Raw genomic sequence first — 18,699 nt, forward strand, 5'->3', positions numbered from 1 at the left:
GTGACATCATTCAGCCTGCTCGCTATATTTTCCTCTTAGCGTTTTCCTTACATGGTGAACATAATAAATTGTACCCATTGTTATGGTTGGTGTTCCGCATAAAAATACATGATTACATTAAGTATAATTAGAACATAACAATTCCTGCAATGAAACTAATAAGCACGACTATAACTAATAATATAATTATATACAGCTCTGATTCTGGTCGGTGCGGTATTAAAATTTAGGTTAATTAGACCAAAAATTAACATAAACCGTAATGTAATAACCCAATCCTTGAGTACATTAATAAATTATTAGCTTTGTGAAATTAACATGGTGATGTTACTATTTTACGAGTATAGTGGTCGGCTTTCATTTGTTATCATTATTGTTTTGATAGTTAAACTGTTTGGTTGTTATACCTATTAAGTGAGCCAGTGACCCAAACTTTATGAGTGTCGAGTGCGTCAACAAAGAATAGTTAGTTTAATGTTTTAGGTTCGTACCAATACCCTATAACAAAGGCTTTTTTTTGTATTATAGTAATTAATTAAATACTAATGGATTGATGGTCTAGATTCTCGGCCTAAAAATATTCGCAAATTGCTTGAAGGCAGACTGGTACTCATAATTAAAGGTTGCCTGGATTACTAATCAAAGCAAGTTAATAAGTTAGAAGAACCGATGTTTCTGAATCTCCATTACACAATAAATATAGCAGAATCTTACTAAAAATATTTATTTAAAATTACTGAGTGCAGTGTGACATTTTTATAAATATATATTTAAAACGTTACTGATACATTATTGTACTGTTGTTAGACGTAGATTTCGACCTGGTAGTTGAGGCCTGATCCTCGTTCGCTCTTCAGCCTGATGTTGGCATACGAGAAGCCGACGCCGCCAGCGGTGACACTGGGGATAGCCTCAGTGTGGTCTAGGTCTCGGAGAATTATTCCCTGGAAAAATCATAGAATACAAATTAGTGGCAATTAATAAATAGTTCTGAAAGGGAGTTTTTCTGGATATGGAAACTGCTGAAAATTTTAACGCGGCATCGCAAAATGAAAACTGTTCATACAAAAACCTTGTCAAAAAGCGTTTCAAATTGAAACATGAGGCATAAAATTAAGAAATTGAATGCACGTTTCTAAATTCACAATTAAAAGCCTAAGTACTGAAGATTAGATTTTTATTGATATTAGGTATATTGTAGTGTGTTTAATCACTTAAAAGTATTTCCAGTAATCCAGTTGTGCAGTGTAGACATTATTATGCTTCTGGCATTTTTTTGGAATATGTGATAAAATATCATAAGTTTCGCCTTCGATAGACTTTATAACGGAGTCATTTGATTATATTATTTATGAGCAGATGAGTAAACAATAATGATAACGGTTCTTAGATCATCATTACGTAGCATAGAGTTACGTAATGACACAAGAAACCTGCAGCAGAGAGATGCATGATTTTTATTACTTTAATTTTGCATAAAATGTGTCTGCCTTATCTGTGCTGTTTGATTTAAATAACCTACGAGTTTTGTGATTGATATATAGTGTTTTTGTTTGTTGTATAGGTACCTATAAATCAAGAAAGGTTAAAACTACAAATTCACTAAGTGACATCTTTTGGATAAATAATTTCCAATCAATTATTTTGAACGTAATTTTATTGACTGCTTGAAAATAAATAATGTATCGAAATATAGCTTTGTGCCATACTACTAAGTATATTCAAAAAATGAGATTCAACTAAGGAACATATTTCGTTAATGGTCTCACAACAACTGCGTAGTTTTTCGTATATTTGAATAATAGTAATATTTATTATTGATAAACGTTCAGTGTGTCAAGGTTGGTGACTTGATTCTTGATTTTATAATAATGTCGACGACGAACGGTGTGACTTGTGAGTCATCACACTTAGTCTAGTTCTCGGGGGAAACCGGATAACCTTTATGAGGATACACGTGAAGCAATCTAGATCTTGGTGATATTTTACTGAAGTATTCACACACGAAACACAAACTTATTGCATAAAGGAGAATCACAATATCTCTATTGTTCTGAAATGAATTATTTTCTTATAAGTAGAGTAATTAAATTAATATTTATAATTATTGATACCCCAATAATATTTAATTTGTTACTTCTGAAAGCACCAAACTTTTCCAAGTGCGGATTTACGGCTTTTTGCAATTTCTTGGTATCACTCAAAGAATTGCAAATTAATTTGCACAAAATTAATTGAGACTTCTATTCACTAGTCCTTATTTATCGTTAAATAAACTTAACAATCACTACAAAGGATATTCCATAAAAACCTTGTTATATAAAACCGTAAGCTGCATGATTTAATTAATATTCTAATTAAATCAATTAGAATATTTATATTCTATATTTATTGTGCACAGTTCGGATGAATTATTATAATAATAATGTCTATTGTCAGAATAATAATGGTGCTGACATGACAATAATATTTCATTAATCGTCTAAAACACTTTTAATTAAAAAACTGTCACTGTACCTATGTATTTTATTCGATTTAGGAAATGCTGTGTAAAACGGGTTTACTTAATGACACCAACTAGATAAAAATCCAGGAAAAAATCCAGGAAAATCCATGAAATTTGCGCTAAGCGGTCGCACCCTCGACTATACACTTGCTGTAATCACACTTGGTCAATTGAATTGACAAGGTTTTTTTTCATGAAATTAATAGTGAACATAAAATTCAACACTACGTGCAAGGTTTTTCGTTTCAAGCAGCGAATGTTCAATTACCGTCAAAAAAATCGCAAAAAATCTATCTCAGTTTTTTATTTATAGTGGCAAACAAAGCTTTATATGACACGCAAGTGTAGAACGGTACGGCAAAAAGGCTTTTTAGGCTGTTACGACAAAAAACTGTCCGCGTTTGAGTTGTCCAACAATTAAATGGATAAGTTCGGCGCTTTAGTTACAGTTTAAATATATCCCGGTGTAGGCAGCACTACCTACATACACTACATGCGTTTATGTTAGACAGTGCGATTTCCAATAAAAGAAAACCTTTTCTCAGAATGATCTTTACTTACAGGATATGTGTGCCGTGTGGTCTCAAAACATCCAATAGTTCTAGCTTCTCGTGAGGAAGGTATTAAGGCTATCCAAACACGGTGTAGGAGTCAGCCTAATTTTGTTAGGTAGCTGTAGGTACATTCTTTGGTAGGGTTATTTGCAGAGACCCCGTTAACGCTGTTCTTATTGTTAATTATTAATTGTGCTTTATTTAGATTCTATAGTTGTTAGGATACTTCTATCTCTATTATTTCTATTAAATAACAGGCAGGTATGTTAACAACAGTGAACTGGAATTGCCATATTAGGATATTGCAGCATATTTCCCAGTGTGAGAGGTTTTCTGCGTCATAACTGCATAAGTTAAAAATGTTCCTAGGGAGTACTCAAGCTGAGGTTGTAAGATGTTTAGAATGTAATACATGCCTATGTATGCTTGATATGAATCTCAGTGTGGATTAATGACATAATATTACAATGCACCATCACAAACGTGTTGAGCATGACTGATGAAACGGGTTGTGCTGTCCGCACAGGTCTGCCTACCCTTCCGGATAATACTCGCGTGATATTGTTTTGAATCGTGCGGACTTTTATCCTGCATTGCGTCCCGGAATAATACACGCATACCTCCACTGACACAGTACTACTTATTTCAACAAAAATGTAAGGAATGTTTGCTTACAATTAGCTGTGTACTGTACAGGGCCTATGGCATAAACGCGAAAGCCACATGAGTTATGTACGAAGTTGTTATAAAATATAACACATTGCTTGTTCTAGATTTCAACTGGTTATGACTGGAATTAAAACAACGGCGTAGGTAGTTTGCTGTTACCTAGCTCGCACGTTATGAACTCTGATATAACACATTTGTGATAAGTGTAATTATTTAAACTGTTTAATTTAATCATGAGATTTATTGCACGTCGTTATGTGGACTTTGTACTTAACACTAAAAGGATACTATGCATCCAAAATTTGCAGAGCCATTGAATTATTTAAAAACGAAAACGTTTTTATAAGTAGGTAGTAAGTATTTAAGGTTGCATCCCAGACGGAACACATAAATAAACAAAGCAATAGCAAACGTGTTTACTTGGTCTAGCCTCTGGCGCTGTTCATTAGCGCACAATCTGTCGGCCCAACTGACGCATACGAAAATATTAGTAAACAAGTTCTGTAGTAAGTTTCAAGCCAAGTTTAATTCCAAGAATCTGTTCAATGAATACATTATTTAATCGAACAGGTTTACTTGCAAGTCGCTGTAGTCGCAATTAGATCACCTTTAACTTTGTTTATAAAACTCTTAGTGCCAGTTCCCATTACCAACTTCTACGTAACTCGATAAAGTCAAGGTTTTAAATTATAATTAAATGTTTTAAGCCTTTTACAGAAAATTAATTCGAGACTCCCCCACACTAGTGCGAAATAGCGTCTGGAATTACACCAAAGTTTTTTTGCAATTCCATTCCAAAGTTTGTCTTATATAATGCCAGATGCCATCTGATAATATCTACAAAACAACTATTTCTGACGGTATTTATAGTTAATTAGGAGCAGCCTTGAAATAAAGGTTTCATATTTTAAATGTAATTAACACGTAAATCATGTTACCTTAATGATTTGTTGTCCTGGATCGGAGAAGAAGACTTCCTTAACACGCTTCTTGAGCGGGATAGCATTGTATTCAGCTTTTTGTTGATGTATCAATCTGTTGTTAAAACTGGAACCCACAATTAAATCCTTACATTGGACGACACAAATGATTGACAAAAGAACAACGAGTAATACAGGCGCGGTCTTCATTTTGCTTGTAATGTTTGTAACGTATTAGGTAATGCGACCCGGCCAGTGGATGTCGATCGACTGGTTAACTCGCCTTCGCGTCGCTCGTATACAAAAACTCGTTTACCTCACGATGTGAGCAAGCGGAAAAAAGTATTTAGGTATAAAACAAGGGCTCTCGTGACCGCGTACATTGTTTTGTATATACAAACCCACACACTTTATTGATTTCCCTCAACGTACTTTTAATTACGTTTCGTTAGCTGAAACATAACCATCGGTGAGCTCTGAATCATTTACTAGGCTCGGTAACTATTTAGCACATTTGTCTTACACGAGTCTTTGACAATGTTCATGATATATTCACCGTAATTGTAATAGGTAAGGTATGAAATGGCCCAAAATGTTAATTGTAACAATGCCAGCATAATATTAGCCATCTAACCGTTTATTAGCACTAGCTGTTCTTAATTTGGTGACTCGGTAATTAGGGTTGTTATTGTAAACATTCGGCAAGGGTCGGCGTCACAAGGACTCAGCGTGGCCAAAGACATCGCCCACGTTCGAATAAGTTAGCGAAATACGCATTACATCAGGGTCTTTCGCAGTCCATGTAGGTCGAATGCAAATTAGTGAACTTATAAGTTTACAAGTTTGACTTTGAATATAGTTAACGCTAGTAGTATTTGTATAACTTAAGCAGAGTTGATATGTATCTGAAAATGTTGGTATTTTTTATGGGGGATGTTAAGTATTTGAATCTAAGAAGTAATATCGTAGATTATAAAATATTGTCAGCAAATCTTATACTACACAGTTTATTTTCAACTTCTTAAAGAAAATAGCTGGTCAACGTCAGAGATTTAAGTTATTAAATTAAATTTAGAATATTTCTTTGCAGCTTATCAGAATTCTTTGCGTAAAATTCCCGATAACCTCGACACAGTGTATCGGTTATTTACATTTTGCTAACAAAGTGTTCTCGCTTCTTTTATCGTGTTCAAGGAAATTTCATATTCTATTAGGAATTTTAATTCTGGATGGCAGAATGGATAACTGAATTTGTACTTTTACGACCAATAGGGAAACTTTATGCAGGATTTTACGAAGTGTAGATTTGATTGCTGTTGTGTTTTCCACCTTATATCTCAGTGGCGTGCACTTGGAGAGGCCTATGTCCAGAAGTGGACTGCGATAGCGATGATGATAATGATTGCTTCATCATCATCATCATCATCATCAGACTATCGCAGTCCACTGCTGGACATAAGCCTCTCCAAGTGCACGCCAATGATTGCTTACATAAGTTTAATTATAGTATAACACATTAGTAGCCTGTTATCTTTACTGCTTAAGGATATATAAAGTGTTATCGAAATGACAACCAAAAATAAGCTGTAAAGGTTTTTGTATATTGGAATCTGTTTATTAGGTATGAGTAAGAAGACAGTTGATCCGTTGGGGACTTTCCGAACACGTCGTACAGAAGCCGGGTTCAGGGGAAAAACTATTCACCCAGTCAATCCATCTCAGCTGACAACAACACGCATCGGTGCAGATAACACAAACAGCCCCGACGTGCGACTCGCAACTGTTTATCTTACACGAGTACCTTCACAAAATAAAGCAAAGAGGCAAACAAAATCTCCTTACTGACTTACCGTTATCACCCGTCTTACTTGTCAACACTTATTCAACGTGTTTAAACTAGTAAAATAACGGGGTAGCTTATCTGTTTGCGAAATTCGTGTAGCAAAGCCATCCAGGAGGCAGCGCTCTAAGCATAGGTAATTTATTTCCTGCAAAGAAGCAAAGTATGCCGAGCCCGAGCGTTTGTACACATTAACGTGGCACACCTCATGAAAAATCGCTTAGGAGACGCCGGAGTTCGTGATATGTTATATTACAATGAATGTTTTTATCCCTTTTCTTTCTGCCCGGTTAAAGTATGCTTCGTTACCCGACCCGCGACAACACTTGCCACGAGTGTAATTGCCCGACTTAACGCTTTTTTTTGTAATAGTAAGTAACCTATGATATGACTGGATAGTACAATAATCTAAACCTGATGAATAAGACTATGTTTCATTAATTGATTATCTAAAAAGATAAGTTAATTACAAAAAAAAAATATTTCTGTATATTTAAAAATCAGAGCAAATTCTTTCTACAATAAAAGAATTATTTTTTTCTACGAAGTACGTAATGACTTGAAATTAGTAATGCTAATCTTTGTAATACAACCACTCTCATAGTTTTTGTGAAGTGTCTGACAGTAAGAAAAGCTATCTATATTATAACTTAACTCCCAGTTTAATTGCGTGAGGGATAATTAAGAGTATTTTTTTAACGGTATTAGATATCATATATTAAATTATCTTAGCTACTTAAGGGTACTTTTAAATTAAAATAAAATAATAATTAAGTGACTATCTTAAGCTAAAGTGCCATCAAAGTAACTGTTTTCTTCTGGAATAGTAGGTACCTGCTTTTCACTGGATTGAACGCTTTTATGTTGCCTAAACATTATTTTTTAAATATGTAGTTAAGTGTAGGTAAAATAACTTACTTTTCAATGTAAATAAATTTTAATTTGTATGGCATCTGTTTCTTTTGTGTTGTTATTTTTTCAATTTTCAAAACATTCTTTGCAGACGAATTTTCTTCTAACTACAGTGCTTTAATAAATGATTGTAGGTTATTTTCCTAAGTAAGTTTTTTATTCCCGGTTCGCTGTTACACAAGAGTAGCGCATGCCGTGGTTATACGATTAGCCAGTCAGCAGGAACGGTATTGGGGCTAACTGCTCAGAAACTGCGCATCCACACGGCTGCTGTTTTTTAATCTCCCCTCGACTGCAATAGTACCTACCTAATTCAGTAAATTATATGCTTTAAGCGTGCTTTCACGAATGAATACACGTAATTCCAATCGTAGATGTCTAATTTAGGAATGTGTTGTGAGGTACGTACATTCGTAAATGGCCGTAATACACAATTTAAGAAATGCATTCTGTAATTGCTCCTGGGTAATATGTACATTTGTAACCCAGATTTAACCAAAATTTGCATAATGCTTTAACTTGTCACATAACAGCGCAGGAACAGTGGCTATACTGAGTTTAAATTGCATTTTGGTAGTTTGGGAATGTTGTGGCTGCATGTGCGTGGCCGCATTTTAGCACTAAAATATAACCGGCGATAATTGGTTGTATCTACATAAACTGGCAATATTACGGATTACTACTGCCAAATTACTAAACGGATTAACAGCTCACTAGCTCTACATGGTTCGTTCATGGAATTAATTTACAAGAAACTATAACATTAAATTAAAAACATTTTTTGACAGAAGAATGTTACCAACAATTTCCTCTAGTTGGTGAGAGCCCTAAAAGCCAACGTAGATTTGAAATCGTTTTACGCTTTTATAGGACACATTTCAGACCGTTCACTTTACCCAGCGTCCAGTTTCTTTTGTGTTGATACGCGTGAAGTCCAATGAAATTGCTTTGACTCTTATACCTAAGGGTTTTTTCATTAAAATGTTGAGCACGTCGAAGTTTTTCGGCCACAACTGTCAAAAAATTCCTTTCGCTTTTAGTCAGTAGGATGTACACACATTTTATCAGAAGAAAAGGTTCCTAGCCTGATTTCCTTGGCCTGATAGTTACAATGATTAGTATAAGTGGAAGAGCACGATTAATATTCGGTCGGTGGCACGCCGTCACTCACTGAATAATCAGATTTTCCGCGCGGGTCGAGGTGACTCCTTCGAGATGTTATTAGGATGAGAAGTGGCGCTCACTTACATTAGTATTATATGATTATGTTAAAGGTAACACGATAAAATACTAGACTGTAATTATATTGTCCCGAGCTCTGAAACGAAATCGGGCGCCGTCTTTGATTCACTTACTTACAAGAGATCGTGAATCAAAGGCATAATAATTACGACACTTAAGACATATTTTAATACAATTTGGAATTGATTGGTAGGGACTTTTACTTTAATCTAAAACTTGATTTTATTTGAGCGTACAAATATTTTGTTATGAAAGTGTCTTACTTATGTTTAATATGATTTTATCATGAGTAAACACAAATTATGCTTAAATTCTTTTGACCTTGAAATTGATCTGTCGTCTGAAGGAGGGGATGGCAACGCACGGAGGCTGGGCGGCGGAATCTCTGCGAAGCCGCTGGGATTAGCGTCAAACGAAGAAAAAGAGAGGCGGGAAATAAGCCGTAATCCATGAGACGTGACCTAAATTCTTCCTTAAACATCGACGATTTGATATCCTCGTGAAAACAATTTGATTTCTCCCTTTCTTTTCTAACCGTGCCCTTTGACAGTAAATTGGATTGATCCGTGTTTTACGCATGATCATTTGCATAATTTGTCTACATATTCAGTAGAAGAGTTTAATTTTTATTTCCACTATAAATTAATTGATATTTTGGATTTTGTGATAGTTAAGGTTCATAAGTATATGATTTAAGAATCTTTATTACCTACCTATGTTTAAAGTTTGAGTGGAGCGGAGTACAAAAAAATCTAATTTATTCACATAACATACGTGACATCTAAATGCTCACATACATTACACAATTATTAAACGTAATCAAATAATACAGCCAAGTTAACGATGTATTTTCAATTTACATAAGGAATATTGAACAGGCAAAGTAAGACAAAGCGAAACACGGGGAATTGTGAATAGCTTATTATTCAGCACGGGTCCTGCTTGAAGGTGCTCATACATCTTAGGCAGCCTTTACTTATACATATACTTTTTAATGTTTAACATACTTTACGTTATTGGCTTTTGTGAACCTTTGCTGAACGACTTACGCTATTCGTTCCTTTGAGGAGTTCGGAATCAAAGGAAAGGAAATTTGATACGTAAGTACTTACTTTCTCTCTTTCCTGGGTTAGTCAACTCATAAACTCAGTTCTGGGAAACAGGGTTATAGAAATGCCATGTATCTTAGTTTAGGGAAGCGTTAGCATGAAAATATAACATTGAGCATACTTACTTATTGGTATGTGTATAAGATAAACAGAATCGAAACGGCTACTGAATCCAGCGTCACCAGGATACTGACTAATAACCGTAGATAAAGCTGTTTAAAATTCTGAAAATAAAAGAGATGCACTTTCATTCTTTTGTAAGCTTATCAACAGAAAAATAGAAGAATTGTATAAAAATATTCAGGAACAATAATAGTTAGCGCGTGTCGAAAGAAATGGCCCAGCTTTTTTATAATTTCGCAAAACAAAACACGGGGCACGATGAGTCGCTAGATGTAATCGAGCTAAATGTTAAAGAGCAACCGTTTACATTAACCGCTTTTGTGAAACAAATGAAAACTACGCTCAGGGGCAGCGTTTCTAAGGAAAATTATTCTTTACTTTTTGTATCAGCATTTTAATTTTCTTTACTGAATACCCAATACAATAATTATTATGTAATTCGTTACTTGGATGGTATCTGTGTCAAGTTAATTATGTATAAACCTACGTCCTGATGTACTCATTATTAATTAAACAGGCTAATGACAAGTTATTACAATGAGTAACAATGAGTGGAACTTAAGTTTATTTCCATCAAAGAAATGTCATAATGGGAATGTTTATTTTTATCCTGATGAAAAAATGTTTTATAAATAAAAGCAATTTAATTTAAACAGAACAAAGGACAAATTGTGGAGTGCTATGAAACGTTAGCTACCATTTATTTGACGTGATACGAAGCCGAGAGCTGTCTGAAAACTATTAGTGTTCTATTCATGTTATATTTTGCTATATTGGGCACGATTCCAAACTCTGAATTCACTAAATATTAGAGCTTTAAGGCAACGAAATCCCAAATGGAATCGACTTTATCAAGCATCAATTTGATGTCAAAGAGCAGTGGGAAGTGGCGAGTTAAGCAGTCGGTAACAGATGTGAGAAAATAAATTTCAATTGCATATAAAATGACATCGGCCCGGCCATCGCTGGTTCTAATAGAAATAACTTTTGGAGCCTTCCCACAATTACTGGAAAAGGCCGGAAGATTAGGAGGATTACGTATATGTGAACAAGCTGATATAATTCGTCCACACTTTGCGCAATGTTTCAATAACCCATATCACGGATTAAAGGGTTTTGGTTTGCGCATAATCCTTTCTTATTCCTTCGTAAATGGATATTGAAAAAATTTGATGGGCCCCTTTTTATCGGAAACTCTTTTTCAGAAGTGCTCTATTTTGCCTCTCGGAATGACGTCGATTTAAGGTGAATGAACGAGCAAAATCCCTCTACATGGAAGAGGCGGTCCTGAGGAGGTGATGAGTTTATACAGTACCATTTAGTCGACGGCGCACCTTTGAACCAATAAATTGGCGTCAAGAATAAGCGTACTTACTTTTCAGCAATCTTTTACGTTCGCTTTCTTGTGCGAAAAGGGGTGTCGCTTTCTTTCAGTTATGGAACAAATCTTCAGTATAAGTGGATCGACATTCAATTCCTTCCATCTTGCTTCAATACGGTCTTGATCGCGATACTTTCTTTAGAAAAGTATACGTTCCAGATTTTTACTCGTTGGTATTCAATCATTTTTGAAATGATACATGTTATATTTTGTGCCGATCTAAAAACGGTCTTAATTACAGTATACATAAGTATGATGTCGAATATACGCTGGAACTATGGGAAAATAATTAGATACGCTTGTGGTATTGGCGTGGAATAAATTCATTATTATGGGTCGAATTTGCAAATCCGCATGTTATTATGGTGGAGGGCAGCGGCTACTGTGTCTAGAATTTCATTTAACGATCCCAGCTCGACAATAACCGTCCGTGGAATTTAATGGTTCGTAAAGCGGTCTCGATTAAAACTGCCGTCTGTATGGATAAGGTCAGTCGTTTTAGTATATGGAGGCAACTTTTAATGAGTTTATGAGCGCTCCTGGCGTTGCTTGGTGTGTACGTAACGCACCCGTCTGTAACTTATTCCCGAATGTCACATACGAATAATTAGTTCGTCCCTGTGACGTGTTTAATGACAACATAGATGTGATTTTGTTTAAAAAGTTTAACGTTATCGTCTTTGTTGTACGACATAAAAGGTTTTATAAAGGGTCTAGCTGTCCCGGCCAGTGCTGTTCGTAAACGTATTTTGTTGATAGTGGTCTACCTCTAAATAAGTAAAAGTTGGCAGCTTTTTAAATAACAGTCAAGTAGTGGGCCAACTGTGGTGACTCTGTGAACACATAATATGAATATGTTTTATAAAGTTTCAGCTTTGAAAGCTTTCTTATGAGAAAAGTACGAAGGCAATAAAACGAAAGTTAATGATGCTTAAACACACATGTATGTGAGTACCATTGGCTGCCGGCAGAGTTTCTCCTTCCGTTGGTCTATATATTTAAGACGTCATGTACAAATGTTGCACGAACAAGGTGCAGAAAGTTGGACAGCAAAAGGGACATAAATCAGGGCGTGGAGTGCGCCAGCTGGCAGCTCGTGAATAGTTCTGTCGGGTAGCGACCGCGTATGACATTCGATTACCCTTGTGCCACGAGAGCGTCTAGCGTACCCATACATACGCGCCGCATGTACACCGATACATCACAAAATTAAAGCGAAAATGGAAATGGACACCAAAAGAAATTCTTTTTATCTCATTATTAAACGCTGCAGTAATTATTCGTCGCATGCATATTACAATCACATTGGACATTTTCAGATCTTATTTTATATTCGCTTGTGGTTTATTAAAATTTTTGTTGAGCAATTGTCGAAATATTTGGTTACAAAATGTTAAATTAATATAGGGAGATAATTAACTGAGTATTTAATTTGAAAAGTTGCATATAGGTATCTTATGCATAAGTTAACTATAGTGCGAGGAAGCAGTAAATGTCATGTGATGTGTAATGTATTTTAGAAGAAATGAATGTTTGGGACTTAGTACCGACTTTTATTCATTTTATCTATGTATATTATTCGTATGAATTTATGTATAGGCAAGTGACCTGTCCCAACTAACTTGTTTTTGTTCTTGGTTTTAGATAGTTGTGCCTATAGTTTTTGTCATGTGAATAACAAGGCCTCGTCATTTTGTAGTCACGGTAAGGTACAATAAATTAAGGAAGGAAAATCTCTGGAAAAATAAAGTGAGATGTGGTCCGAGCATTCGTTTGAATCACATGACGGCTGGTAAATATCCTCATTCAATTTACCTGTTACAAGAAATACCTGCTAGAAGAATAATAATAATTAATTTTGTCAAGGATACAAGTTCGGCTCTATTACTTAGAAGTGTTAGGTAAAGTGTTTTCTGTAAAAACCCATTGTCACTTTTTACAAATCACCCAGAAAGAACTGTATTACCCTATAATTTTCCGGGAATCGGTAAAAACATAATCCTGTCACGGCCATGCAGCCGGGTAAAAGTCATTTAAGGAAAAAAGCTTTTAAAAGACTTTTACCCCGTATCAATAAAATCTATAAATCAGTGATTTTGAAGACGAAATCAATAGAAAGTAATACTGGAGGCAAAATGTAAATGGAGAGGTAGACATTTAAATGAGGGGACTATAAAGGAGAATTTAGAAGTATAATTTACGTAAAAACGTGCGCTGTGTTTATGGACTGCCATTTAACAACCTAATTACAAAAGATTTCGTAATAGTTCCGAAATGTTACAATTACAACATTGTTTGTGACAGAAAGTTTAATAACTACATTAATTTTTACTAACCTTTTGTGGGGAATTTAAGAGTCAGGGTATGATGTCATTTAAAGTTCACATTACAAACGGTTTATTGTAAAAGTTGTTGGTATTCTATTTTGGAAATTGTACAACCGAAATCATTCCGACAGTGTTTGCATAAAATGTAATGGCAGATTGCGGCCGTGCCGGGAAGTACTACCAGCGATTCGCATTGTGCCATCTGCTCACATTTAGATCCCTTATAAAATGTTACTGCGCATTATCACACGTGGATATGGCCCCGGCCTCGCGGTTATTTCGAAACGTTACCTTTTTATGACACTAATGGAAAATACTGTTTAGCTCCACACTCATATTTATTTAACGCACTTCACGTGGGATACTCGGATTTCGCTGAATGGACGTTTTTATTACTGTTTTGTAGAACAATCAATCACGCCAGCACGCGATACATCCCACGTACGGCTGTCGGTCGCTTTGCCACCCCTATTTACATTTTTGTTATCCACTCATTGTAAATAAATTTTCAATTTTACCAGTCACGTGTAGCATTTGAGCAATGTTTTTATATCGATTTAGCCAGAGTAAGTTATGTAAATATATTGCGTATTTGGGTATGCCTTTTAGATGTAAGCTAATGTAAAATCAAATGTGTGAAGTTCGATACGACACGTAAGGTTGTGCAAATGACCATATAAATCATACTGACTGACGTAAAATTGACATATCGAAGTCATAAATCAAAAGGGAATACCATAAGAGAACAAGTTTTGACAAGGCACTTAACTCTGCCAGGGACAAAGTGGTTTTTGGACGTACTCATATGATGTTACACATGTGTGGCAACGCTACATTACATGATAAGTATTCTTAAGTTCAGAATTACTTGTTCCTACTCGTATACCTAACGCTAAACCTAAGTTCTGTATATATAATCAAATTATATGGTCAATCAAAATTTTCAATCTAGTTAAAACAAAATTGTCAAAACTGTACCTACATTGCAACCTAAACTCATTCAATTATTTAGGAAAAGTTGATAGCATTTATTATCTTTTAATGATGACGGAACGTTTCTTTATTACTATTGTCCTTATTGCGTAAGGCAAACTAATTTCTCTGTGTCCACTATACAAATAATTCTCACCTCGAAAATGTGAGCTATAAGAAATAAGTACCTACGTTAATTACAAGCCGATTTATTATTAACCAAGGATATCGAAGCTATACAGCGACGCGTGTCTATAAATATAGAAATGGTGTGGAATCTTATAGGTTTTATTAAAATAAACACAGCACTAATTCAATTGACATTTAAGGCTTTCCAGAAAATTCATGTTAAAAGTTAGCCCAACTAATAATAACTGTGTGGTTTCCTTGATGACTAATTTCATGATATAAAGAATAGGGTTTCTCAGAGAACTTTTTATAAATAATGAGAGTGGAAGAAGGGGATTTTACTCGGGACTGACTTTTATGACGACTGAAGCTCTTACGTTAATTCACAGAATTATAAAAGTTGAGAAAAGTGTTTTAACTCTTAGGATATGAATATGGAATCATTTAGTTTTAAGATTTTTATGTCTGTCTCAAGCGAATTGCTTCAAGCAAAAAGAAATAAAAATGATTTGTGTTCCATTCCGAAAGCGAATACTGCCTAACTAGAATAAAATAGGTATATCGTTAACTTTTTTGATATCTCCACATTGCGTTCACTACAAAAACTGAATACGATGAATAAGAATAATGTATGTCTGACAATCATGAAAGTAAGCAAAAGTTCGTGGAGTGTCTTAGAACTTGTATCATTATAAGTTATTACTTGGATCATAGTTTGTTCTATTGCTGAACAAATATTGTTTTGTTGAAAATGGCGAACTAAAATGTTAAAAACATAAGACTTTGGTTACTCTATTGTGGCAGATTGACGCCTTCTCTTCATACATCAACTTATAAGGTAACTTAAAATTAAGTTGAAGCTTCACTGAACGATGAACAAAAACATTGTTATTTACACTCAAGATACCGAAGTTCTGATGGAGCTAAGGAAAGATTTTACAGATACGCTTCTCGAACAAACTTTATATACCTAGCTAGTACCTACTTACATTTTCAATTAAAAATTTATAGCTTCCGCCACCGAGACTGGAAAGTATTTTACGTCAAAACTTTAGAGTTACTCACTTATTCATTCACTATTCTTTTTTAAAGTAATCTGTAAGAATATGGGCATGTTTTTCGTAAGTTTCAACCAAACATGTCTAAAACCCAAAAAATGCTGTAATAACCAACTACGAGATGTAAGTCAAACTTAGTTTCTTCTATTGAAATTTAAATTTAATCCCGAACTTATCTATTATACGTTTGGACACAGATGCTTGTATTGTATTTGATACATTTTTCAATATGAATGTTGGGCTAGTTCCCTCCTTCTCGGCGGGCATACATGTCTTACACACTTGTGACTAATGTTCGGTACCCGCGTCAATGCTTGACGAAGGTGAAGGCACAGGTGCACCCCACTGGAGCCAGTATTGACGCTCCAGTTACGAATTCTATGCCAATAAATTCCAAATCAACGTTGCGATAATATCAGCCGCACCCGTCGTTTCTCATTTTCGTAACATCCTACAAAATAAATTGACAATCGAATGCGTTATACTTTTGAAGCTGTTTTGGTTTTTTTATCATAATGACATCATAATGCATTCCTTAAATAGGTGGTAGGAATATCCAAATGGGTTTTATTAGGTACGTAAGTAAGAAAGGAATGTCACAATAGAGCGATCCCTAAACGTAAACATTGTTTTGTTCTTTCGTATTTTGTTTACATTTACGGCCACCTATAATACAGAGTCTAATAATACTGTCAATCAAAACGTTTATTTTGTCACAACTAAATAAAACCTACGCTTCGTTGGGCAAAGGCAACTAATTCCTGTCCTTAGACTTAATGTGCCTCTGAAAGGGGTAATTTACTTTTTAAAATGGAAACTCTTGTTTTAAGAGAAAAAGAAACCTTAACGACGCGGTCCCTTAGAATTTAGGACACGAGACGTCTTAAACGAGCAAGAAGTCTGTACAAACGATCCAGAGATGTCTCAATTTAGACATCTCGTCCGCGGCCCTCGCGCTGAGAATTAATTTAAATGAAATCATCACAGTTTATTCTACTGTGATGGCGAAACGGGCGTTCAACCGACAAGAAAGCGCCGCAAGACTCATTTACAATTCCAATTAAGGGCAATTCTCATTTACTTTTGTCCTGCAGAAGTAACGAATCTAGTGGGACACAGCGTGCTAGCGACCTTCGACAGTTTACACAGGCATAGTTCTCGAGCGGTCAGCTGACGCGAACGCTGTACGTTCGGTAGTCTGATGCCGTGTGTTGCGTGCGTGCGAGCCGCTGAACATCTGCCCCTAATTGTATTTTATTTCCCGATAATAACCACACTATACCTTCATTTGTAATTAAAAGATAATGAAACATAAAAGGCCGATCCGTTTTATGTATCGTTATTAATGCATTAACTGGTCGTTAGAGATGGCTTGATGCTATAAAATTATAATTCTCTCATTTTGTAATTTACAGAAATCTGCGTATATTTTTAAAATATCTACTCAATTGAGGTCCTAGTGGAATCACAGCAGACGAGTGAAGCTACGGGATTTTCTTAAAGACTCCGGTCGCTTCCAATAGATACTGGTATTTGCTGAATCCTCGATTGCGAGCTTAGACATTCAATTTAACTTACTGTACGCTAACGGAGATTTGTGATAGCGTCGTACACAGACTTGGTGAAAAGTAATTTATTATTTTCTTGAGTTAAAACACGCATACGCGCTGGAGTTCGATTTATGAAGTAACATATCTTCGATACTGCGGTTAACTTCAAATGTTTAGTCTATGTTTATATTTTATTAAGTTCACTATAAACGAAACGGAGTAATACTGAAATGCCGAGCTCTCGTACAAATTGTGAAGTTCGTGTCCACATGCATGTCAAACATCAGTTACAAGTGTTGTTGTATTTGCGTTTTAATAACATGGTGTACGACGGGTGCGCACAGAGAGTTTTTAAACAAAGCATTGCAAACTAATAAATCGATTTGAAGCGTGTTAAAATATATCTTTTTACGTCACGTATTTTTTCAAAATGAACAACAAAACCGATTTTATTTGAGAGGTTATAAAATAGTGGAGAATTATATTTAATTTTGGCAAACTAACGGTTTCCCAAATAACGGCGTAGCACGTTTGCGGTCGTCTGCCCTTCTAAGGGTCTTAATCGGCACATAAATTTTCTTTTAGGTCCCGTGTACCTATGCGGACGGAGTGATTGAGAGTTGCTAGTAGTTACGTGGTTTTTGATGTTTGCCGTGTAAAGTAATAATACTTATACGAGTATATTTGGGTATATCTACATTTGTATTGTTAAGCTCCAAAGATATATGAATTTAAGAACTGTTATCGGGCGATTTTAGAAAGAGATGGACAAAGCTCTTTGTAAGACAGAAGTACACGCAGCAATTACTTATCTTGGTCGTTTTTGCCTTCCTTCATCTTATACAGCAGATGCCTAAAAATAACACACTACACCTACCTATCAGGTTTTCAACATATTATAAAAGTTAAATATAAGTAAGGGGTTTACGTATTACCTACAAAATATGTATATTTTTAAATGAAATATTAAAACACCTAGTATATTCCTTACTGTATTTTCAAGGGACTTAAAACGTACCTAAAGAATCCAGTTTCACCATGCATAGTCATCTAAGTGAAGAGACTTAAGCTGAAAATAAGATATTTTTCATCTCGTTGGGCGATGAGCTGAAATAACTAAAAAATAAAATAATGTATTTTTTTAAGATTAGCTCCAACTGATGAAGGCGAAGTAAAAATTATATTTAAGCCCTAACAGTTAATTCTTAAAGATATTAATTAAACTTGTGGTTTTATTTTCTAATTTTATCTTCACGTCTCTAAGGTAAATTAATTCTAAATATTTTACAAGTGTGTGTATATTTCTATGAAATTGGATGTTAAAAGTTGGTCGCGGCCGCAGGTGCGGGTGTCACCTCGACTCGTATGAAACATTTCTCTCTTGCAACTTGAATTCATATTTTCTAG

The 18,699-nt window shown here is 35.1% G+C and overlaps 1 protein-coding gene and 1 long non-coding RNA gene across 2 annotated transcripts in view; both read right to left on the reverse strand.

Annotated features, from left to right (window-relative positions):
• The window catches only part of LOC135117697 (uncharacterized), a 192,517-nt gene that overhangs the window by 149,744 nt on the left and 24,074 nt on the right, over positions 1 to 18,699 (reverse strand). The window lies entirely within an intron of this gene.
• On the reverse strand, positions 709 to 4,942 carry LOC110371650 (uncharacterized). Its single transcript, XM_021327997.3, has 2 exons — positions 4,668 to 4,942; positions 709 to 944 (listed from the first exon to the last, which is right to left on the reverse strand). Exons 1-2 carry the CDS (start codon positions 4,857 to 4,859, stop codon positions 804 to 806), a joined length of 333 nt encoding a protein of 110 aa, XP_021183672.1. The 5' UTR covers positions 4,860 to 4,942; the 3' UTR covers positions 709 to 803.

This window comes from Helicoverpa armigera, chromosome 13 (assembly GCF_030705265.1).
Source record: "Helicoverpa armigera isolate CAAS_96S chromosome 13, ASM3070526v1, whole genome shotgun sequence".
NCBI classification, from domain to species: Eukaryota; Metazoa; Arthropoda; class Insecta; order Lepidoptera; family Noctuidae; genus Helicoverpa; species Helicoverpa armigera.